Source organism: Harpia harpyja, chromosome 1 (assembly GCF_026419915.1).
Source record: "Harpia harpyja isolate bHarHar1 chromosome 1, bHarHar1 primary haplotype, whole genome shotgun sequence".
Classification (NCBI taxonomy): Eukaryota; Metazoa; Chordata; class Aves; order Accipitriformes; family Accipitridae; genus Harpia; species Harpia harpyja.
This window is the reverse complement of record NC_068940.1, coordinates 277,018-301,431: the sequence shown is the minus strand read 5'-3', so window position 1 is coordinate 301,431 and position 24,414 is coordinate 277,018. Positions and strand designations below refer to the sequence as shown.

The 24,414-nt window shown below is 40.4% G+C and overlaps 1 protein-coding gene across 1 annotated transcript in view; it reads right to left on the bottom strand.

Annotated features, from left to right (window-relative positions):
* The window catches only part of RAMP3 (receptor activity modifying protein 3), a 57,355-nt gene that overhangs the window by 30,466 nt on the left and 2,475 nt on the right, over positions 1-24,414 (bottom strand). Inside the window, exons 2-3 of the mRNA XM_052793893.1 lie at positions 8,815-8,844; positions 5,982-6,114 (exon numbers count right to left, since the gene is read on the bottom strand). Of these exons, the coding sequence (XP_052649853.1) occupies positions 5,982-6,114; positions 8,815-8,844 (163 nt within the window). The remainder of the gene's footprint in view (positions 1-5,981; positions 6,115-8,814; positions 8,845-24,414) is intronic.

Genomic DNA, 24,414 nt, shown 5'->3' with positions numbered 1-24,414 from the left:
ACAAAAAGAGTACATGAATATCAGAGAGCAATGCTGTTAGCCCTATTGCTACCACTGAAAATACTTTATTTCTAGATATAAAGATGTAGTAAAATCAGGAAAGCTGACTGGCTTGTGCTACAGTATAGTTCAATTTGGACAGTTTTTTTTTTAAAGTGCTTTCTTTGAATGGATGCCCTTATGAAAAAAAAGTAGTATAACTGTCTATAAGGAATGCAAAACAGGATTAACCAATAGCAAAGATAAAGTTAATCTAACAAGACTTGATATCACATACTAAGTAAAACTTTCTAATTAATCACAGCTCTTTACATATGTCTCTTTTTTGGTACACATTGGTACTAAAGCTTTTTGCATTGACATGCCATATAGATCTGTACTTTTTACCTCTACAGTGTTTGATCTCACAGCAGCCAATCAACCAGAAATGCATACATGCAGTCCAAAAAACACTTTTATGGATTTTTCAAATTAATCTTTTGGGACTTTTGTGTGAGCAGATACCACATGCTTCCTTATAATCACTGTATTTCATTCATTCACGTTTAAAGACTGAACGTTTTATCAAACTTTGTTTAAAACATTTCAATGAAAAAAACCCCATTAAAAATCAATGGTAGTCCTTGAATTAAAAATAAATGGAACTTGAAAACTAACTATAAAAAAGTAATTGCCATTAATAGAAGGCAGGTGCAAAAGTTTTGGCCCAATATCTTAACCAACCAAGTGAGGCAAAAAAATACTTTTTGCTGAAGTATGCAAATAGCATAGTAAATAGTGAAGAAGGAGTAGAAGATGTAGGTGTAGTTACACAGACTGATTTGGATGACTTACAAACATGGAGTTACCTAAATCATATGCATTTTAACACTGGTGAGTGCAAGATGATAGATCCAGAAACAAATAATGTACATCACACTTACAAGTCACTCCGAGAAGGACTTAAAATCATGTACAGCTTGTAGAGCATGTCCTCCTGGAATTACAAGGTAGCTAGGAGGGTTAATGCAATACACAAATATTTTGGCAGAAGAAAAATGCTGAATACCCATTAAGATTAGAGGAAAAAATAGGGAGTCCATACATAATACTATGCAAACTACTGCTGGGTGAAATGTTCAATTCTAGACTGGAATCCACTCTACAAAAGAAAAACTGCCAAAACTTGCAAAGGGTTCAAGAAATCTGAAATACATTCATTATCATGACAGGCTGTAAAACTTTGATCTTAATTTATCAAAAAAAAAAAAGTGATTGAGAGGTGACTTAAGTGTGACTTATTTGTATTTACTTGGGAAAAAAGGATTTCTGACAAAAGAAGGAATTTTACTGTATCAGGGAAATATGTAAGAAGGTATAATCGCTGGGAACTGGAGTCAGGCAAACTGATGAGAAGACAGACACATTTTCCTCTGACTGTGAACAGTGAACCCTTTGGAACAATCTGTCTATAGATGTAAATGATCAATACTAACTTGATACCTTTTAAATGAAGAGTCGACCACAACACCTTCCCATAAGATACTCACTCACTCTTACAGGGTTTTAAATAGTGACTACTGAGCAGATTGTGTAGCCTGTATTATTTAACAGTGCAGACCAGATGGCCATAGCCATCTCTCTGGCCTCAAAATCACTGAAATGGTAGTAACTACACTCAGAAATGTTTGGAAAATGGGGACGCAGAAGAGAGAGGAGATACCGATGCTTGGGAGCAGGCCAAAAGCTTAATGAGCTGCTGAGAACCAGCATTAGCACATTTCAGGCCCGTATTTCCATAGGGGTTAGGGCTGGGAGAGACATGAAGATTTGTTTAGAGACTGTTTGTTCTACCTAAAGTGTTTCCAGGATCTAGTTAGAATTATTTAGAAAACACTTTCATTAGCTAAGAACAGAAAGTAATCTACGCAACTACAATAAGCAACATTTTTTCAAGTTCATGTAAGACAGCTCTGGGTACTCCTATCTTCATCTGGCCACTGGCTTCGGGAATTAGTCCTGGCCTTTCAACCACAGTCCCATTGTAACCAGACCAGGATTTATCTCCAGAGCATGGTGAAAAAAATCTGACCATTAATAATGGGCTTAGGTTTGTGGACAGTAGCAGATTTTACATATTTAGCTGCAGTTGCCAAATATTAAGAATATAATATAGAAATATAATATATATTTTATCGATAACAGTAATATATAATATATATGTTATTATAAATATATATAAAATAACAGAAGTATTACACATTAAGAATAAAAAGCTTTCTGTAATTTCCAGTCTTCTAGCAAATGAAAAGCATATTTGCTTTTGTTAAGTCCCCATAGCTTTCACCCACACTTCAGTCTCTGCTTGTTTACTTGCCATGTACCATAATTTCCTGTCATTTAAACCACCTACTTGCATTTTCATCTTCAGGGCTCCCTCTGAATAGCCTAAAAGCATCAGCAAAACTGTGAACAGCTGATCCCTTCCTCTTTTGTCAATGAATGTCTCCAGCTGTTTTTTGAAGGTTTTACCTTTCTTGAAAGGTGTTTCTGGTTGTCCTTCATATTCTAGTGTCCAACAAGAACCACTGAAACCCACCACAGCTAAAGGACTTAAGATATTTTAAAATCCCACTTTGATCCCTCATCATATTTAACCTTTCAAATACCTTTGGACAATCTGACCCAGAGTATTTGTATCCTAACTTCTGCATGAATCCTCACAGAAAAATGCTAAAATTAATAGGGAAACTGTCTCCTGATAGCGCTTCTGTAAAACTTTACCTGAGATTTTAAGGCTTATATGTGATTGTTATACATTTCTAGCAAGATCAAGATCAGCTGTGGAGGCTAAAACTCTTATATTGGTTTCCAGTACCAGCTGCCACACGAGAGTCTCGTCTGTTTAAAATCAGTCAAAAGGCTGCTTTTTAAAGAACACAAGTTTGTTAAGTATAAAGTTAAGACATAAGTAACGGAGCTGTCAGAAGATCTTACAGTATAATTAAGTTACAGCAAATTGAAGTCACTGAAATCTCTCTCATGACTGTTTCGCCAAACAGCAAAGCAATGCAGATAATTGCTATTTACAATCCCGTAACCAAGGACAGCCATTTACTCTGAAGAGCTAAAACTCCTCCATAAAACAAAGAGTTGAGAAAAGAAGCAGTTTTCCATAAATTATTACATTTTGATATAAGATACAAAGCCAAATTTTGCAAGATCTTTGTAAGTGAAAAGCACCATGCAGAAATTACCGTATGAAGAAACAGTTTCCTTCATACAAACCTCACAGTTTTAACCCACTATGTGATCCAAGTTGACTAATTTTTACTGCTAGAGGCTAGATGTAAAATCAGGGTAAACTAATACTACCAGGTTTAAATACCTGAATTTTAAGTGACCATGGCTAGAAATACCATTTTTTCATTAATTTGTCAGAATACTCCAAATAAAGAAGCGTTTCAGTCCCATCCATCAGGGTTCCTCCAAAGAGCTGGAAGAAATTAGCCCTTATATAAAGCATGACATCAAATCACAACGTCTGTTCGCAAAAGAGTAAAATTCTTAAAGGTAGAGGTAAATAAGCTGTTCCTTCAGTGCAACGAACCCTTAAGATAAATTTGTAATCAGATTGATAATGCTTGCTTAATACGTGATTCAGGAAATAAATTCCAAACAAATTCCTCCTCCTACTCTCTCCCAAGCTAGAACTTGAAATGTAAGTGATAGAAAGAAGTTTTAAAAAACTGTGTATTATTGAAAAATGTAAAACATCTTTGTTTTGGAAGAGGCTGGAATTCTTCTTTTGGTACTGCACATGGGGAAAAATGAGCAAAGCCTCAGACTGACTGATTTCTCCAGACAAAACAATCTCCATAGGTAGGCAGGAATTTTCTTGTACAGGGAATGAAAATGACACTAAAGGGGAAGTGCAATTGGAAAGGATAAAAGCAAGGTGGATTCTTAACTCTACGTGAAAGCCAGTAGAACTCAGAGACTTCAGTCACCTCCAAACCTTGGAAAAATCTTGCACCAAAATATTCAAACTCTTGAAGAAACTTTAGCACAAGGCTTGAGAAAAGCTGCCTGCTTTTTCACCTGCATTAGCAAAGGCAGAGTCTAATATTTTGACTCCTGTATGTACCTTTTTCTGCTGCAAGTAGTCCCATTAGTTGAGGACACTTATCAATTATGAACAAGGTATCAGCAAAGAGCTCTGTTTTGTGATTATAATACAATTGTAATGAAGATCAAATGGAGCAAAATTAAAGTGCTTCCTTCAAAATAAGTAAAACGACTTGTACCTAGATGAACTGGAAAATTAAAATTATTGCCCCATAACATACAGATATTTGTTAAATAAATCTACCAGTACCTGCATTGCAAGGATTTTCTTTTCCTTTGTATACACACATTTCTCTGTCAGATATGAATGCAATTTCTGCAAGCTGGATAAGAAGGGCTTACCTCCTCTTGCTCTTCCCCATGGTTGGAGAGAGCTGCATGAGTGCACGTTTCACTCAGGTGCCATAAGTTTTAATAATCTACCTCTTAAAAGGTTGCAAGGTTGTAAAGTCATCTAGGGTATGCAAATAAAAGTGCTAAGAAGGAATAGCATCTAAGTTGTTAACATGCTGTCAGATTATGAAACATTATCAACAGGTGGGACATCTCAACAGAGGTGTCAGTGGCGAGAGAAACATGGGCAATTGCTGCAACATAGCACATCAGTCCAACATTTCGTTACCCACCACGTCTACTGGTGATCAGCTAGGTAAAATCTTGCATGAGGTGACTGCAAAATCTTGCATCACATGAGGTGATACTAAATAGGAGACAAGATCAATGATCATATGAGACGAGCACATATCTGGGGCTAAATGACGCTGTAACAGGTGTGGTGACAGCTAGCTTGTGGCTGCCCTGCCTCAGGAGCAGCCCCCGAAACAGCACCAGCACAGTTTCAAATCCAGGAAGATGTTCTGCTGCAGGCTGGCTCATACCACACCGGCGCTAATTCACTTGAGTCTCGTTTTCTGAAGTGCTGAACACCTGCCGGTTCCTCTGATTTCAGTTGGTGTAGAGGGTACTCAGTGCTTCCGAAAAGCAAGCATTATGCATGAGCAGACATGCTCTGAAGAAGCAGATGCTCCACAAAGCCAAAAATACCACCAATTACACCAGCCCTGTGAGTTTCCTCCAGAGCAGAGTTTGAAGCGTGCAGCTTTATAGAGAGATGTTTAAACACCTCCAGCAACTACAGAACAGGAATAGAGGTAAGAAAATAATAATGCCACCCTCACTACTGTCAGTCTTGCAGTGTTTTAGACATCCAAACAAAAGGGGTGGTGCTCGCTCTCTCCATTCTATCTGGGAGGCAAAGAAACGAACTCCAGCGGGATCAATAGGACAAATCATTTTACATTTGGACAGGATGATCTCACACAAGAGGTGGATTTCTGAAACAGTGTATGATGAAATGTTCCTGTCATCTTACTGAAAAAAGGAAATCAGAGGAGGGAACTGCATTGCTGCCAACAGAGAAAACAGAATAGCATGATTCTAAAAGCATATTGCTTTAGTGGTTTCACAGAAAAAAAAATTGACTTAAGTAACACTTGCCTAAAATGCACAGAAATATAGATTAAATATAAACACAACTGTCTGAGGTAAAAGCAATAGCAGCTAGTATTGATTAGCCCACTGGTTAGTTTTCATTAAATTGGTCTATTTTGTGCACTCTTCAAGTTAAGAGCTGGGTCTCTCTGTGCGCCTGTGGCCATATTGCAGGGACTTAAGAGCTACAGCTTAGGCCTCTGCAACTGGCAACCAAATACAGGAGGATTTCAATTGATTCAGAACACAAATATTTTACATGCATTAGGGATCTATTAAGGATGTAGGTATTACAGTGTTCTTGGTATTTGAGGTGATCCTTTTTTTTAAATGACAAACACCATTATAAGGTGAGAACTACCAAAACCAAAACTAACTCTTACATGATAAATTCTGTCAGGTTGCACCATTTTTTAGAGTCCACTTTCTTCATCATCTCTTCAAAGGATTTTCCACAGGCAGGCAACTTTTCTAACATGAGAGATTCATTGCAGAGATTAGTCTGTTGACGTGCACCTAGGTAAAATCAGAAAGCACCTTAAATCTCAAACATTGAAATAGAAGAAGTGTGATCACATCACTCGCAAATTCCTTCACACAATTCTGATTGCCACTTACATTGTTGGAAACCTAACATTCAACTTTCTAAACAATTTTAGAAAATGGATAAAATACACCTTTACATAAATTTATTAAAAACATAACAGTATATAATACTACAGGTTACCGTACATAGTATCATCTTTTAGACCTAGCATAGAGCAACCTACCTAGTCACTTTTCTAATCTTGCTTAGCTTCTACTCATACTAACTTACTATCACCCATTTGCATTTTTACTTAAAAGCTGACTGGAGTTACTGATCATATACTTCAGTGTAGAAAGCACTTCTCAGGCTTACACAGATGCATCCCATTCAACTAACTGTATGACTAAATGTACTTCAACATCAGAAACATTTGTATATCTTACCAGCTAAAGGGCTGGAATTCACAATCAAGCTTTTTCTTTAGGATATCCACTAAAGGCATTATCTACCATTATTAGATGTTGATGTTACAGCATACGGCTACTTGCAAAGAAAGAGTTAACCTTTACTTGAGCAAGTCTGTATCTTTTGCAACCTGTAATGGCAACTCCACAGTATTTAGAGTCAAAGTTTTTTCTTGGCCAGCCCATGCCTGCATTGGAATACAAAGATAGTATTTTGGTATTTCTTATAAAATTAAAATTCTGAAAAAATTCTATTCAGACTAACTAAAGCATTTTATTTTGATAAGGCTGAAACATTTTGGTTTTATTAAGTAGTTAAATATGTCTTGCTATACCTTTGTAAATGCCACTATTTTGATTGTTCTTCTACATACAAAATGCATACATTTTGTAGAACATTAAAGATTACCTGTAAGTATATATATGTCAACATATTTAATACAAATGCCTAAATTAAATCAGTCAGAAAAAAAATAGGATGATTTCTTCTCTTTACAGCAGCACAAATCTGAGAAAAGGCTTTACCTGAAAAAAACCTGTAACCCTAACAAACCCGTGTGTCAGGCAACCTCCTGAGAACTCTGGAGGAACAGCTTTTTTTAAGAATAAAGCCAGGAAGAACAGACCGCTTCATCCTTTTTTAATCACAGAAAAAAGAACTCTAAGTAGAATCAGGTCTTGCACCTTTTCCTTCTGAACCTACATTTTCACGGAGACCCTATTTACACCAGGGAGAGGAGGTATTTCTTTTCCTTCTATTAGTTACTTTGAAAGCAGGATCCCATCATTGCTGAACAGAGCTGGTGGTTCTAATTTTGTGTGGTGACAGCCAAACCTGCTGCCAGGCAAAGTGAGGTCAAAAGCATGCAAGCCTTCGCTTGATGAGAAGTCAGGCACAGCCCTCGCTCTCAACAGGGCACTGTTCCCTACTATTAGTCCAAAAAAGCCTAAGGCAAGATGGACTGGTTTCAGGCCTCACATCACGACCCAGCCATCAATCAGAAACGTGAACGCCTCCATTTGAAATGGGGCGTGTGATTGTAAAACAGGCTCGAGCGCACATTAAGTGTCTCACCCACGAAGGAGACGGCTCCTCTGGAGCCCGGGCAGGAGCGCTTTGCAATTTAACTCCAGCTATCGCAGCTGACTCCTTAGCTGGGGAAGTCACTAACTCAGTGATGCCATGTGCCAAACGAGAGACAGCCATCACATCTGACCAAAGAAATACTTGGCTTCCACATACTTTCGCAGAGCAGCAGGCCCATAACTGGACAGCCTGCGACACACCGGAGACCCTAAGCCACTATTTCATTCAGAGCACAAACCTCTCCAGGCGTACGGCTGACTCACTGCAACCTGACCCTACCTCCTTCGTCATGTCTGACTGTCAGAGCTCTTAAAGCTGATGCTAAGCTTTCATCCGTGTCAGAAAAAAAACAGAACTACAGTTAATCACCAGTGAGAGAAATGGTGAAAGTTACAAAACAGGGGCAGCGTAATTTTGTCCTTGGGAAGTTAACATGATAGCATGGACCCTGCCTATTTAAGCGCTCCCGCCAATCCATTTGGCAGCTGCAGCAGTTGTAAGTTATACTTTCCACAGCTAGAACTGCAGAGGAACACTAAAGCTGGGCAGAATTCAAAACCAGATATGAAAATTGCATAGCTGGCAACTTCAATCCTGCATTGATGCTTTGACAAAAGTTAAGCAAAGCTGCCTTCCCTGGCAGGGTGTTCTAAACAGCCAGCTATCACTTAATTTATAACCCTATAAATCCAACAGAATACAAGTTTCTCCTCCATTACGTCATGTGTGCTGACAATTTACTCCAGATCCTTCCCAGCAGGGTGTTTAAATGGATTTTCCACGGCCTTGGTGGTTTTGGTTGGCTCTCTTTAGAGCTTCAGTATTTTGCAGGGTTATAGAAAAAGCTCTGATAGAGTCATTTGACAGGAACAATCTGACAACACAAGAGTTTCTGTCTAAATCCCTGGCCAAAGGGGTTCAAAATTATAAATAATTCTACAATTTTACCACCACTATTGAGACTGACCTTTACAAAACACAACACCACTCTCAGTTCACACAGCTGATGAACAAGACCAGCTGTAAAAAATGCATGACAGTTGACTAACTGAAATCAGGTAGGATGGAAGCGTTTCTCCAATGGCTGCCATTAACAAAACAGAAACAGAAGTTTGAATTTTAGAACTAAAGCTCACCTGTGAATCCAAGCGTCATTAGACCATTAACTAGGGGGGTGAAAAAAGAGAGAGATGAGTTAGATACTTCCATACTATTACATAAAAGAATTAGTGCAGATACAAGCAAACTTGAGCATAATTTAGGTTTCAACAGAATACTCAAAATATTCATTCAAACATTAGTTTCAGTTTTATTAAAGAGTGTGTCTGAATGGAAGAATGAACATTCAGAGAACATCCTGTTTTTAAATTCTTTTTTATCTATCCTTTAAATGGCTGAGTCATGCAGACTGGTTACGGGTCTGTCCACACCACTCTTTCCTGTAGGTTCCAACGTTAAGGATTAGGGACAGGGAAATTATTTTTGATGTCCCACTGAAAAAAATTCCTGACAAATCTTTATAGTGTTAACCTCGCATCAGAAATGAGTAATTTCACACAGATGGGTGCCTCTTGCTCCTTGTTTATACCCTACGCGTCACTCCAGTAAAATGAATCAAGATATACATAGCAGAATATCAGCCCCAATCATATTGATCTGGACAGTGCGCTCATGGAGGTATACCAAGCTCTCGACTGAGTTAACTGCAAATTGTTGTGTACATACATCTGAGAACAATTTAGATCCTTCTAATGAACATATTTTTCTTACAGACAAGCATTAATCTCTGTCTTAGTTACTAATGAGCCAGAATGTACTGAAACTGAAGAGCAGGAATCCATGTATCAGAAAATTGTGTTGCATCCAAACACGCAGAGCTGAAACTCCATTATACACTCTGATGGCTGTATCTCTTTCACAAATAGAGCACTTTTCTTTCCAGGCTATTAGCTGTTATACTAGTAAATATACTTGAGTCCCTGGGTAGGTTTTTCTTTAATCCTCACTTGAAAATGTGCCTTATGAACTGCAGAAAACTGAAGATCAAATTAAAAGCATACACTTTACGGGGAAGCCAACCCCATCCATTCTGAGGAAACAGTCTAGATGCCCATAGGTGCCCTAGATGCTCCCCTTGAGGACCACAGACTGTACCTCCAATTCTTATTCTATCAATTCTTGTCACTGATCTCTAGATCCTTCACAGTTATTGCTGCAGTAGTCCTCATGAGATCATGGTGAGGCAAATAAAACAGGATTTACAATGTGAGAGAACTGGTAGAAGAAAACAACATGTCCATGTTTTACAGACAAGAGGTTGAGTGACTACCCCAATGTCAGGCAGGGAAGCTGTGATAAACCAAGCACCGAATAAAGTTTGTGCTCACAAATCCCCCTGCTCACAGGAAAACGTGCTTTTTGCATTTTCTGATCTGCTTATAACAAAGTAACACAGGAGGTTTTGCACCTATCCTCAACCAAAAGAGTCCTTCAGAGAAGGGTGAAACAACAATCCAGACCACCATGTGCTATCATGCCCAGCCCTCTTTGTTTTCTTTACTCCCAGATATTCAACGCAGAACAAAGATTTAATCAGGAGACTACAGCTTGTTGGCCTTGATAGTTTATACAAAAAGTATGACTTTTCCAGCAGCTCTTTTAAGAATGGGCAAGTTCAGCTTATTTCTTGAAAGGTTGATGCCATCACATCTCATTAGAAATACACAGAGGAAGCAAAGTGAGTCACAGTGTTGGAATATGTTGCCATAATCCCAAAATAAACAGTTGCCATACACTCCTACCTGAACCAACATTTAAGGGACGCAAAAGGAGGTTCAGTTTAACTGTACCAGTTGCCTGCAAGTTAAATCATGTTAATAACAGACCGCAGCAATGGCCTTTAACTTTTATTTTCTCCACACACTCTGGCAGCATGTATTATCACCCCTAGCATTAGTGGAATCAGATGGAAAGGGACCAACCAGCTTGGAGCCAGAGCAAGAGGTGAAGAAAAGCACCATCGAATGAAAGATGGGTAAAAATAGGTTTGAAGAGCCTTTGGAAAGAAACAGAAAAGATAAGCAAAATAGGATAAAGTAATAGAAAATAAGAAAACCAGGAAAAAACCTAGTTTTTATTAACAACCTACTTCAAAATCTTGTATATGAAAAAAATCTGATCCTAGACCTTCACTGCAGCCACTTATTATCTAATCTCTACTATCCTTTTGTAAACAGACATCGTTCTGACATTAAAAAGGGAATTCAGAATGGGATTCACAGCAATATGTAAATTCACTATTGGGATACATGAGAGGGTAACTGTCCTATAATTTTTCAAGTATACAAACCCCTGTTTTTCTGTGAAATGGATATGTATTTCTCAATGTTTATTTTTCTGCTATATTTTCATTATTCACTGTTATTTTTTCCCAGAGGCTTAACAGCAGCACTGAAAGTCTTTGTATTGCAACTACTTCATAAATCTGAAGCAGCATATGAATTGCTGTGTGTTCTTCCTACTGCACGTTCATCCAAACACTTTGTAACAATAATTCTGAAAACCTTGTATAAGTATACGAGGGAAATGTTAGAATATTATTTTCCCTTGCCTGAACATTTCTTCAGGATGCTGCAATTACTGACAGGAGAGTAAGATTTTTGAGCGGCTCCAATACTTTCTCAAAATACAGATATCAAGTAATTCTTGTTTGTATGCAGTTTTTCACCAGCAACTACATCAGTGTAATCCTATATATATTCTTCAAAATTTGCAATGTCTGATTCAAAACCATATTTTTATCAATCATAATTTTTTTTAAGAAAAAAAGAACATATAATGACTTCAAGTTAAACCTCAAGTCAAGACCCTACTTCTTACCTCTTTTTAAAGACAATCCTGCCAATTACCATCATCTGATCTTTAACTATACGTCAGGACATCAGATCTATATTGGAAGTTATGCACTAACCAAACATCTGCCTCTCTGCAGAATCTGAAGTTTTATTGATAGCAGCAAGACCTGCTCTGACATACAGTTCATGAAAACAATTAAAACCGCAGTTTGAAATGGCAACTGCTGCTCTGCAGTCATGCATCTATGATTTGCTGGAAACACAGGAGAGATTAATACTCTATTACTATCATTTTTCATACTGATAAATCTTATTACCCACATTTCTTTTATAAATCTGATTTTAAATACTGAACAAATTGATGTTACAGAAGCGTACCAATGTTTCTCCAAGTATTTAAATGTTACATAAAGTTACCTGTTGCATAGGTGGTATTAAAGATCATGTGAAATTCACCCATCTTTTATGTAAACCCCAAGTTATACCATTACAGGTTTTCTGGCAGGAATGCACAGACACTTCAGGGTATCTAATGCATGAGAAACTCCCATGGAAATAACTTCACCTATGCTCTGACACAATGTCAAGAGGCATCCTACTCCATCAGAAAAACACTGGTTACAGTTGGGGTATGGTTTCTCTATTATCCGTCTGCCTGGGCATTTACGAGCTCAAAAGCCTCATTTCACTAGGGTCTGTATGAAAACAGAAGGAAAAGATGAGCTAACACAAGCATCACGTGGCTGCCTTCCAAAGACTTCTCTAAAAGCCCTCTATGGGGGGCAAGTCAAATGTATGTGGCCAAGACACCTCAGACTCTGAAGATGCTGAGCAATCCTGAAACTTGATGGGAAAGTCCACAAAGGTCCCACAAAGGTCTGAGCTCTCCTGCTCTGAATAATAGGACTGTAAGACAAAACAGTTTCTTCAGATATATTTCATCAAACCCACTTCTTTCCCTGCATAATCTCTATACCTAGCTTCAGTCAAATACCATCAGAAGCACTTCTTGAAGGCACATCTCTCTCTTCCAATTTTGCATCACGTTAGGGCACACAGTTTTGTACCACCAACACAAGCACAGTGCTGGCAGGAGGGGCGGAGGTGGACCAGGTAAGGATATGGCCACAGAGCTGAGAGTGCAGAAACTGGTCCTGACAGCAAGAGAAACACGTGAAAGGACTTACCATTTCTGTCCTTTCAGCTAAAAGCCAAGGTTTGCTATGCCAGCTGTTGGGAGAAAAGGGGCTGATCCTTAGCTACTATAAAAGAGCATTCATTGAGTTTTGACCTTGTCAGTCCGCTGAGGAGCTGACTGACATACATTGACTTATCAGACATGATAACCAAGTATTGTGGTTTAACCCCAGCCAGCAACTCAGCACCACACAGCCGCTCACTCACTCCCCCCTGCCCCAGTGGGATGGGGGAGAGAATCAGAAGGAAAAAGGTAAAACTCATGGGCTGAGATACGAACATTTTAATAGGACAGAAAGGAAGAAAATAATAATAATAATGATAAAAGAATTGGAATATACAAAACAAGTGATGCATAATGCAATTGCTCACCATTCACCGACCGATGCCCAGTTAGTTCCTGAGCAGCGATCTGCCCCACCCTGGCCAACTCCCCCCAGTTCATATATTGGGCATGATGTCACATGGTATGGAATACCCCTTTGGCCAGTTTGGGTCAGCTGTCCTGGCTGTGTCCCCTCCCAAGTCCTTGTGCCCCTCCAGCCTTCTCGCTGGCTGGGCGTGAGAAGCTGAAAAATCCTTGACTTAGTCTAAACACTGCTTAGCAACAACTGAAAACATCAGTGTGTTATCAGCATTCTTCTCATATTGAATCCAAGACATAACACTATACCAGCTACTGGAAAGAAAATTAACTCTAACCCAGCCAAAACCAGGACACTGAGTTACTGAAACAGAGCTGACTTAACACCCACAGTGTCACTGCCTGCAACTCAAAGAGAAAAGTCTTAACACAGATAGCTTCCTACAGGGCTGTGGAAGCTTGAAGCAATGTATTTCTCAACAGCCACACAAGACACCTTGCTCAACTCTTGTAGGGAGCTAGCTGGTCCTCCCCCTGCTGCAGCCTGTGCTTAAGGATCTAAGCCTTTATCCTTACTGCCCTTACCAGCCTACTTCGTACCCCCACAAACTGCAGCTCTGGGTTATTTTTCAAATGAAAAATTACTTCTGTGAGCCAAATTTTTATTCCAGCTAATCACACTAGGATGTTAAACCCTCAACAGAGACAATGAAGTGATAATTTAGCATGAAATTGCTATAGAGATGGGCAAAGCCTAAACTTCTGCTATGAAAAAGTCTGAAACACACTGGGGAAGAAAAAATTGGTGATGAGCTGGGGTGACCCCAGCGGCGTCCCCTGAGGCAGGCAGGGCCACGGGTGGGAAACGGGCTCCATCAACGGCTCCAACATGGAAGGGGATGAACCAGGGTGTGCAGACAACAGCAGAAGGAGATAGGGCCAGATACAGGATGGGAGACAAGGCGACCCAGTACGTGGGTCCAGAGCACATCCAGGAAAACAGCCAGTAAGCCAGGACCGCTTCTGACGTAGCTCAGGGCACGATGGGGCACCCAGGCAGGGGGCAAGGGAGATCTTGGCGGGGCTGTTCAGGGTGCTGTTAATGCGTTGAGAATCCTGACAGCAGGTCAGCAAGTGGCCAGCAAAGCACAGCCTTCTACCTGGGCTTAACAAAGATGATTCAAAAACTGGTCCAGCTGGATATCTCTACCTGCTACACAGTGAAATGTATACCTGCATTTATGGGGAAAACAAAGCACATCTTCTCAGGTGGCCCACCCTCAGAGAGAAAGCTAACATGAATGATTGTATTGTTTCAAGTCTAGAGGCTGTTGTAAAAGTACAGGAAGAAGAAATAATGCTATTGGTACAAAAACTAAAGTCCCACCTGCCAATCTTTAAATAACACTTGCTACAATATATGTGCCTCAGAAGGTCATCTTTTGTTTGCAGCTACTAACTGTCCCTTTGACACTTTTCTTTATAAGAGGAGCAGGACCTGGAGGGGGGGACAGGATGCAAGAACATCATCACATAGTGTGAAAGCAACCGAGGAAATGAGGCAACTGAAGTTCGCAGAGCCAGGCAATGACAGGAACCCAACACAAAGGAAGGATGCTGGGAATAAACAGAAGCTTGCAATAAATATAGTACTTGAAAGAAGTGTTACACTTGCATTCAAAATTGGCCCAGAAAAAACATGCCTCAGCACATGGAGATGCAGGAGCAAGGTAAACTTGTTGGCAGGGTGGATTGATCTCTCCCTATGTCAAAGAAGTTATCTAGAGAGCTAGCATAACACAGAAGCCAGCTTTTCATTATCCCCTGCTTTGATGCTGAATCCTTTTTAATACCTTGGTTTTTTTCCCTTGTGTCAGCTGCATGGAAGATGTATATTAGCCATGGAAATGTAATATTCAAAACTAAAAGTGCAGTTCAATGCTGTCCTTTATCACAGTTTGAGGCATTACATTATTGCTTTGAATTGGTAACGTAATTTTAGACAGTTAACAATTTTGGACATTAGAGTCTTCTTCCTGCAGATCAAGAAAAGCATGAAAGGAAGCAATTTAAGCTTTTTCATTTCATCAGTGCAAATCAATGGAGAACATTACGGTGGGCATCAACTATTCAGTCTCACACTGGTTCAGAGTTCCTCAGCTTTCCAGTGACTGCTGGAAATGTGATAATTATTCTGAACTCGTACTTCAATGGGGAATTTTTCAGAGCAGGAATACAAATTATTGTTCTTTACATTCCTTTGTGATGTTCTTAAATTACTGCTGGAAGTATAGAAATAATGCTTCGCAATTTCTCAATAGCCTATGTCTACTTCCAGAGGTGTTGGATGGGTTTTCTGCTATTTTGTTTGAAACCAGTATGTTTTATTTAAATAAATATATAACCCATATTTTTAATTCAATATTTATTTATTAATTACTAATTATTTATTTATTAAATAAATATTTAAATAAACCATACTGGTTCAACGACAGACTTAAGGAAGGGATTACTTAGCAATCAACTGAATGCTAAGATCTATATTGTAATGGAAGTTCGTGACTCAACCTGCAATGTCACATAATGTTTTCTTCACTTCTTTTTTTTCCTGTTATGTTTTTGATGAAGCACTGTGTACTTGAAGTATAAAACAGGTTTTTTCAGCTACTGACTTTCAGACAGTGGATGAACTAAATATTCCTACAGCAGAATCAATTGCTTGAAGTAAACTCTCTTCACACTCTTTTAGAAGAGTGGTATAGACAAATGTGATCCTTGAGAAAAATCCCAACTCAAGATCCATCCTTCCAGAGAGGAAAATTGAAGAAGAATAAGAGGAGTACATTTGTTTCTAGAGTAGAAAGAAATTTGTGGCTTTAGAAACTGTTTAAAGATTACATTCAGCAACAATACAGGGACCACAGTCTGATTTAAAGTGGCTGGAAGAGACCTCCAGAGGACTACACTCCTCAGGAGGTGCTACAGCCTACGGCCAGCAGAGACAAGCAGAACAGCTTTCCTAACAAACCCAAATTGACCGAATTCACTTCTGTGGGTGTTCCCCAGGTCGTTATGAAAAGATTGTTACTCAGGATGTATCTACAGGCCTTCCAAAGGCTTCATGCTCCTTGTTTTCATCCAACTTCTGCCTGCGAGACCTGGTCTTCTGGGTCTTGGGATACAGTGGTTGTCACACAGATGTATAACCTCTAAACCAACCAGATCATAGCTTTTAATAATTTATGATTACAGATAAATACACTTCTAGCAAGAGAAAGTGAAAATCTTCTTTTTTATCCCCGAAACTTCTGCACTTCTTCAGGTTCATTACAGCCTTGAGGTACCGCTACTGCAGTCTCCATTTTATATCAACTACGGAAATAATGACAGAACTAGCAAAAAATTGGTCTAAGGTCACAAGCAGGAACCAGCGTCACACTGAGTACAGTGTGAGCCAGCAGCAGTCTGGTGCCAGGACCTCTGTCTCACCACTACCTCCTTCTCTCAGAAAATGTTAACAAAGCAGCTAAAGAACATGACAATCTCTCTGTCTAAAAGATAATTGTGAAATGTGTCTGCTGTGCAATTTATGGGAAAGATACATCAACAAATGAGGTGGCATAGTTCAGATTTATTCCCCCTAAAAGGCCAGACAGCTTGCAATTACTATGGAGAGACATACACCGCCAGCCCACATGAGAACTGTGACAGCCCCCGAAGTTGGCCATCTGCATCCAGGACCTCAGTCCGTACCACCTGATCACCTGCAAGGACATATTTGATCTCATGGGTGCTCGTTATTGTAACCCAGCTGTCTGCCATTAGTCAAAAAGGCAGGAAAACACAAAAGAAAATGTGATGTGACATAAGGTTTCCCTATAATAAGGAAACATAAGGTCAGCACAATACTGGCTTTACTCTATACCTAGCCACCTGTGAATGAGTGTAAAACACAAGTCCCTCAAGGCAAATAAGGACTCTAATCTGCTCCTATGGAGTAGTCTGAAAGAGAAGTCAAACGACTTTTTTTTTTTTTCCCTTTTTTTTTTTTTTTTAAATAACCTTGGGAAGGGGAAATGACCCATGAAGGTCTCACAGATGAGGGTCACGGCACACTCCCTCCTGAGGAAGTGTTTAAAACCATGGGATACTTGAAGACATTAAAAGTTTCTTCTTCCCTTGACAGGCAGAACATTTAAATCAAGATACTGCCATCATAGAAGGCATGGGAAAATGTTTTTTTCCTTTTCTGACCAGACAACAAAAATCCCCACCCTGCACATCCACCTTCTCTTGATGCCGTGTGTACTCCTCTCGCAGACTCCTAATGCTGTTACATACCATGTCGAGGCATTACATCAACATAATTGCAATGGAGTCATATTTTCAGTTAATTCTACGCCTACCATGAAATAATAAGTTGGCCTGACCATTCAAACATGCGTTGTTTTTCTTCAGTAGCCCAACTCACCTACCAGTGCTCCAGAGCACTGGATACACAATCACAGTATATTTTAAATGACATATTGCCACAAAGAACTCACAAGAGCATTAAAACGCTACCAAAACCTCAGAGCTTCACATATCTACTTATGTGGCTATACAGGTATGCGTGGCTCTTCACAACAGCATCCTTGCTCCAAGGAATAAACACTGAAAACAGATCCTTGCCAGCCTGGCATGGCAGCGTGATCCCTGCACACCGCAATTTTCCCTGGATGGATATCCACGCAGGAAACTTTGCACAGCAGCAGATTCTGGTATAGGAAATTACTTAGGCCAATCCTGGAGTAAATTGTTGCTCTCAGTAGATCTGAGGAACAGAACTGAACCCCAGAGGAGCACAAATTCCCAGCTATCCCCCCTCAAGGCATGCTGCCCAGCCAGCAAGGCAGGGCATATCTAGCTGCTCATGCAGAACCCAGTGCTTCTCAGTTTGCACTTTCTGTGTTTACTTCCATTTCACATTTCTTAGCACAGTTCTTTTGCTTTGTTTTTCAAATAGCATGTGCCACTAAAGGAGTAAGAGGCTATGACAGTGAAAGGTTTAAACTTCTCTTTCTTCTTTCCACCATCTACTACCTTCATACATTAACATTGTACTGAAAGTTGATGACAATTACTCCTGAATAATAGAAACAAAGCTTTTACTAGCAAGTGTTCCATAAAAAACTTACAGTAACAGAGGTATACATAAAATAACAAGACAGTAAAATCTTTAAATTAAAGTTTTCTTTACAACCATTAATAATCTCTATCCTGTTTTTCTTTCATGTCAGTATTTTATTAAGAAAATTTAAAGAGAGGGTAGTATGTCTGACCTTTTTTTCTCAACCAGCCCAAGACCAAAAGACATTTCAACAACAGCAGATCACCACTGCTTACATTTACATAGGAAAAGGAAGACTGTGCTAGGAATATGCCCATTGACAAGTATGGAAAACCAAAAAAAGTAAACACCGTGCAGAAAAATGTTATACTGTATTTCTTCCTGAGCTAAGAGAATTGCTAGGGCGTGAAGAAGAAATCATTCATTGCTATTTCTGGAGCCAGGTTGAAAGTGAACATGACCAACAATGAAGAGCAGGCTCCTAAGATGATCTTCAGGTCTGCACATTTTTCAGCTCTGGGATGGCTGATCCATAGCCCGGAGTCCCCTGATGCACAGCCACCCTATTGTGGTCGCTATCCAAACCTTCTTCGCAGAGGCTTTTTCTCAGGCTTTCACCCTATAAACAATAAAAAAGCCTTCAATAATTTGAAAATGAAGCTAAAGCTCCTTTTGAGGTTTACAGAAATAAACATCTGCATAAAGCCAGCTGCAAAAAAATTTATGTCCCACTATTCAAAAAAAGCATCAGAGCTAACTGTATTATTGCGTGACTGACTCCTCAGCTAACACTTCTCTTTTGCAACTGGGTGTGGTGGGTTGACTTTGGCTGGATGTCAGGTGCCCACCAAAGCCGCTCTATCACTCCCCCTCCTCAGCTGGACAGGGCAGAGAACATATAACGAAATGCTCATGGGTTGAGATAAGGACAGGGAGAGGTCACTCAACCAATTACCATCATGGGCAAAACAGACATGACTTGGGGAAATTAATTTAATTTATTGCCAATTAAAATCAGAGTAGGGTAATGAGAAATAAAAACCAAATCTTAAAACACCTTCCTCCCAGCCCTCTCTCCTTCCTGGGCACAACTCCACTGAATTCTCTACCTACCCCCCCCCAGCAGCACAGGGGGACGGGGAATGGGGGTTGGGGTCACCTCGCCACACGTTGTCTCTGCCGCTCCTTCCTCCTCAGGGGGAGGAGGACTCCGCACTCGGCCCCTGCTCCACTGTGGTGTCCCTCCCAGGGGACACAGTCCTTCACAAACTTCTCCAATGTGGGTCCTTTCCGTGGGTTGCAGTTCTTCACAAACTTCCCTGGTGTGGGCTCCTCTCTCCACAGATCCGCAGGTCCTGCCAGGAGCCTGCTCCAGCATGGGCTTCCCACGGGGTCACAGCCTCCTTTGGGCATCCCCCTGCTCCAGCGTGGGGTCCTCCATGGGCTGCAGGTGGAGATCTGCTCCACCATGGACCTCCCTGGGCTGCAGGGGGACAGCCTGCCTCACCATGGTCTTCCCCACGGGCCGCAGGGGAATCTCTGCTCCGGCGCCTGGAGCATCTCCTGCCCCTCCTTCTGCACTGACCTGGGGGTCTGCAGGGTTGTTTCTCTTACACGTTCTCACTCCTCTCTTCCAGTTGCTGTTGTGCAGCAGGTTTTTTTCCCTTTCTTAAATACGTTCTCCCAGAGGCGCTACCTCCGTCACTGATGGGCTCGGCCTTGGCCAGCGGCGGGTCTGACTTGGAGCCGGCTGGTATTGGCTCTGTCGGACATGGGGGAATTTTCCAGCAGCTTCTCACAGAAAGCCACCCCTGTAGCCCACCGGCTAACAAACCTTGCCATGCAAACCCAATGCACTGGGGCTTCAATTAGTGGCATTAGAGCTGGCTGCTTAGTTTTGCATAAAACCAACCTCCCTGCATTGCTTATGGGAGCTTTTACATAACTCTATACTGATACCCTGAGGAGTAAGTGGTGTGCTTTAACTCACCCTTGCAGAGAGAAAAGAGCACTCCATACACTTCCAGCTACTTCATTGCGTATTCAGGTCTTTCAGCCCAAAACCCAGGAACTAAAATGCAACTGTAGACATAATCTGAATATGGGTTATTCTCTATTGATCTATAGAACATAAAGGGTTTGTTTAGCTCAAATACCATCAGTGAAGCTGCAAAACAGTTTATCTAAATCTGCCTGCTTTCACAGTCTTGGAGACATTCTTCTTGGGTTGAAATTTTCCATAGTTTTGCTCCCATATTGGGGTGAACTTTTTTTCCCCTAAAGTCTGAGGAAAATCCTTCTCAGGATTTTGGAGTCATGCAAGAAATGAGTAGAAAGGGGAGTAGGGAAGAACGAGAACTTTCCTCTTTCTCATTTTGCAAATGTGTCAACAATTCTTTTCTTCACAAACTTAGAAACAGCTTTATTTTAAAACCCTGTGGAGCGATACACTCCAAGGTCAGAAGGAATTGCTTGGATCATCCAGATCTACCCCTTTTGTAACACAAGGTAAAGAAAGTCTTCCAATAATTTCTGTACCAAGCCAATAACAGCTGTTCATATGACAGGATATTCTTCATAAACATTTCCAGTTTAGATTTCAAGACTGCAAGTGATGGAGAATCCCCCACTTCCTACAGGAGGTGTTTATTTTGGATTGTTTCTGCTAACATTTTTTATTTCTTTGACAAGGTTTTTTATAATTCATTGCATGATAAAGTATGAAGTAGCTGGGAGGAAAAGAAAACTCAAATATGTCTAAGGCATACTTGGCGTGCAACAGCCAAAATCTTCAGCAGACCAGTATAGGATCAAACATCCTTATGATGTTGCAACGCACATTCTACCTGTTCTGTACTGCCCTACCAGAAAGGTAAGAAACAGAAGAGTTGGAACCCACTTTAATTAAAACTCACTGAAAATACCAGACTTAAAATGTTACATTACTACACAGAGGGAGCTTTTTTCCCCCATTATTAAAAATATTTAATTAAATGCAAAAGAGCATTAACATTTCTTTCCAAAATCTTAAAATGCAGAAAGACATGAAAACACAAATATTTTGAGGAGCTTAATTCTCCTTTGACCTTTCCTTCACATTGCTCTGACTTTCTTGGTGTTTCTGGTTTACACTAGAGCTACTTATACAGAAACCAGACCAATGGTTATTCCAGCAACACTACCTCTACTTCACTGTGCATCACTAAGTATTTTATGGCAGAACACTTCCCACCCCAAACCTACCCCTGGAAATATGTTCAGCAGCAACATTAACTTACAGCAAAAGTTGGCTTCCCTGAATGCAAATCCAGCCTAGGTCCACTGGTCAAAAATAAGGAAGGACATTTCCATGATATTTTAATATGATACAGCAACTTCTGACTTTGAGTTATCTTGAAGTATGTATTTAGCTTATAAAAAACTATATATTGATCTGCTTTTCTAAAAATAAAATAGGAATAGAGGAGATTTCACACATGCTGTATGACAATCAATGTCTCCACAGAAATATTAGCTTTGAGCATCTCCTCACTGAAAGCCAAAACAAATTTATTTTTCCTATTTCACTTGAACATGTAAGCTTAATGCTGTATCATAATAAGTGTACATCACACATTGCTAAATACATTTAAAGAAACCTCTTCTGATACTAAATTGGACATGTTATGTTCTTGATACATGGAGGTCCTTGAGGAGTAAAGCTGGAACAGCTCATGGACTCAAAGAGGTGTGGAAGGACAGCATAACATTTGCAGCCACTTGCCAAAAACAAACGTGAAGAGAAAATCTGTTCCACAGTCCCGTGTGGCTACCAGGCAGCAAAGCCCTAATGCCCAGGCCGAGACACCCTTCGAGCAAAGGGCCCCCTCCGCTCCAAAGCTGCAGAATATGTCCAGGTACCCCAGAAACAGCCGAGTCTCTTCAGATGATGAGACTAACTGCAAGCACCCGCGTGGCCTTTGCACCACTGCATCAGGAGGACATCTTCCTCACAGCCCTGAAGATGTTCTCCAGTGCACAGAGGGTGAGCAAGACCAAAGTTAAAGTCCAAGAGCTTAAGTCTTGGAAGAAACCTGGACTTCTTGTCCTATTGATGAGTAGTTGAAAGACGTCTACAAGATGCTATTTCTGTCCCAGTATCTCCTCATCTCTTCGCAATACTGTACGGCTGTGAACTCTCTTTTCATTTCTGCTGAAGACAGGAGGGCTACACAGACCAAGAGCTGCACACCCTGTCAAATCTCAAACGATGTATTTTGAGACAACAAAAATGCAAGAATATTTTCTAAAGATCAGAGGCTCTAGCATCAATCTCTCTGCACAAAAAGGGATGCAAAAGAAATCTGTCACTTCCAACATTTGGAAACAAAACTCCAAGTTCCCATAAGAAGTGACAGTCATTACTGGCCAATGTGAATTACAGTATTTCTTCTCACACTGCCCACAGAATTTTTCCCCAGATCATGCTCTCCAAAATAAGGGCAAATTAGTCACATTTATTAGGGTGTGAAAGTAGTAAGACAGATGATACTTTATTGTAGGGTGCGGTGCTTCTGCATAGTCCTTTGCTTACTCAGCTTAATCTGGTTAGATGCAAACAAGATGTGCTTTCGTCAGCCCAGTGCTGTGCAAGGGCCCCAGCAATGCCTATCACATTGTCCTCTTCAGATCAGAGTCTCCCTGGCTTGGAGCACAGGTGAAGCAATTGACATCCCATCTGCAGAAGGCCATCAGTCTGGCTTCACACAGACAAAATTCTGTTTTCCAGAGGGTAAACCGAGGCCACCAGCTGTTTTGCAGACATGCCCCTTGTTCAAGCCAATATGGGTAGGTCACATCAAGCTGTTCTCAAGACGAAGGCTGGGACCCTCTCTAGCCGTCAGACCACTTCTAACAGTGCCATTGCATTTTCTTTTAAAGCCTTTAGAGAGGAACAAAGTTGCCTCCTCCTTTCAGACTGGTTTCAGGGAAGCCAGCATATGAACGGAGATCAAGCCTAAAAACTTGTGGAAAAGAAAGCTTTCTCCTATTCTGCTTTCCTACTCCTTTATTTCCTCATACCCACACATCTTCCTCCCAAACGAGCCAAAAGTTCTTCAGGAAGCTTTTACGTTGTTCTACATATACAGTCACATTAAAATAATGACTTTTTTTTCATTTACATTTTCTAGTTTATCTCAATGCAAGCCTGGCTGTGAAGAGACTCTTATTTTAGAAAAAAGCACAGGCTGTTTTCATAAAACACAAAATAATACACTTCTTCTATTCTGAAATAAGATGGTTCATGTGACAGCTTTTGCTAAAATAAAAAGGTGCGAATTAAAACAGGCTTCATTATGTTTGTGAAAATTAATCTCTTTACGAGCCCTAAATGAGAACACAGTTTGCTTTCTTCATACCTCTCTCTCAAGCACTAATTTCAATAGCAAAGACACAGATGGTAGCAAATGGTGTTTTGTAAAGGCCCCCCTCACTGCATTTCTTTCCTTGGTAAGAAAAACTGGAATTTGATTTGTTTGCCTCCAAGCCATGAATCATATCTGTTATCAGTAGAGAGGTGGGAGAAACCAAAACAACAAATGTACAAAACCCACTGGTGCTGCGATATTTAAACACAACTTAATTGGCAAAACCTCCCACAGTTCCCCTTGAGCCAACCCAGTCACGCCCAAGACCCTTTCCTTAAAATCTCATGGTTTGTCTGTATCTGCACCTATAGCAATACCTGTCTATCTCAGTATAGACTTCTAGCTTCACTTCACAGCCTCTGAGGGTTTGCCTGACAGGTTTGGCTAAAATAAACCTAAAAGCTAAGCCCTCAGACCTCAAAGGTATTTAAAACCCTAACTACTATGTACGTAGGGAAATCTTACTAATTTAAGAGAGTTTGCTAGCTAAATGGTTTCCAGGATTGGATCTCATTGGTGTAAATCGGGTTCAGAAAACCCATTTTCCTCCTTCCCACTTTCAATCTGGAGTTACCTTCAAACACCGAGCGCCATTCCTCCCGGCTGCTGGGACCAAGCCAGCTGGAGATGGCATTTGATGCTCTGTGCTACCACCTGCAGTCCACTGGCAGTCACCACAGACAACCGAACTCGGACAGAAAATTCGCCCTGCTAAGTGGATGTAAGACGAACCTGTCCCCTGTTGTACATGCAGACCTCAGGAAAAGGGCAACATCTTCCCGAAAAAGGAATCGGGAGACACA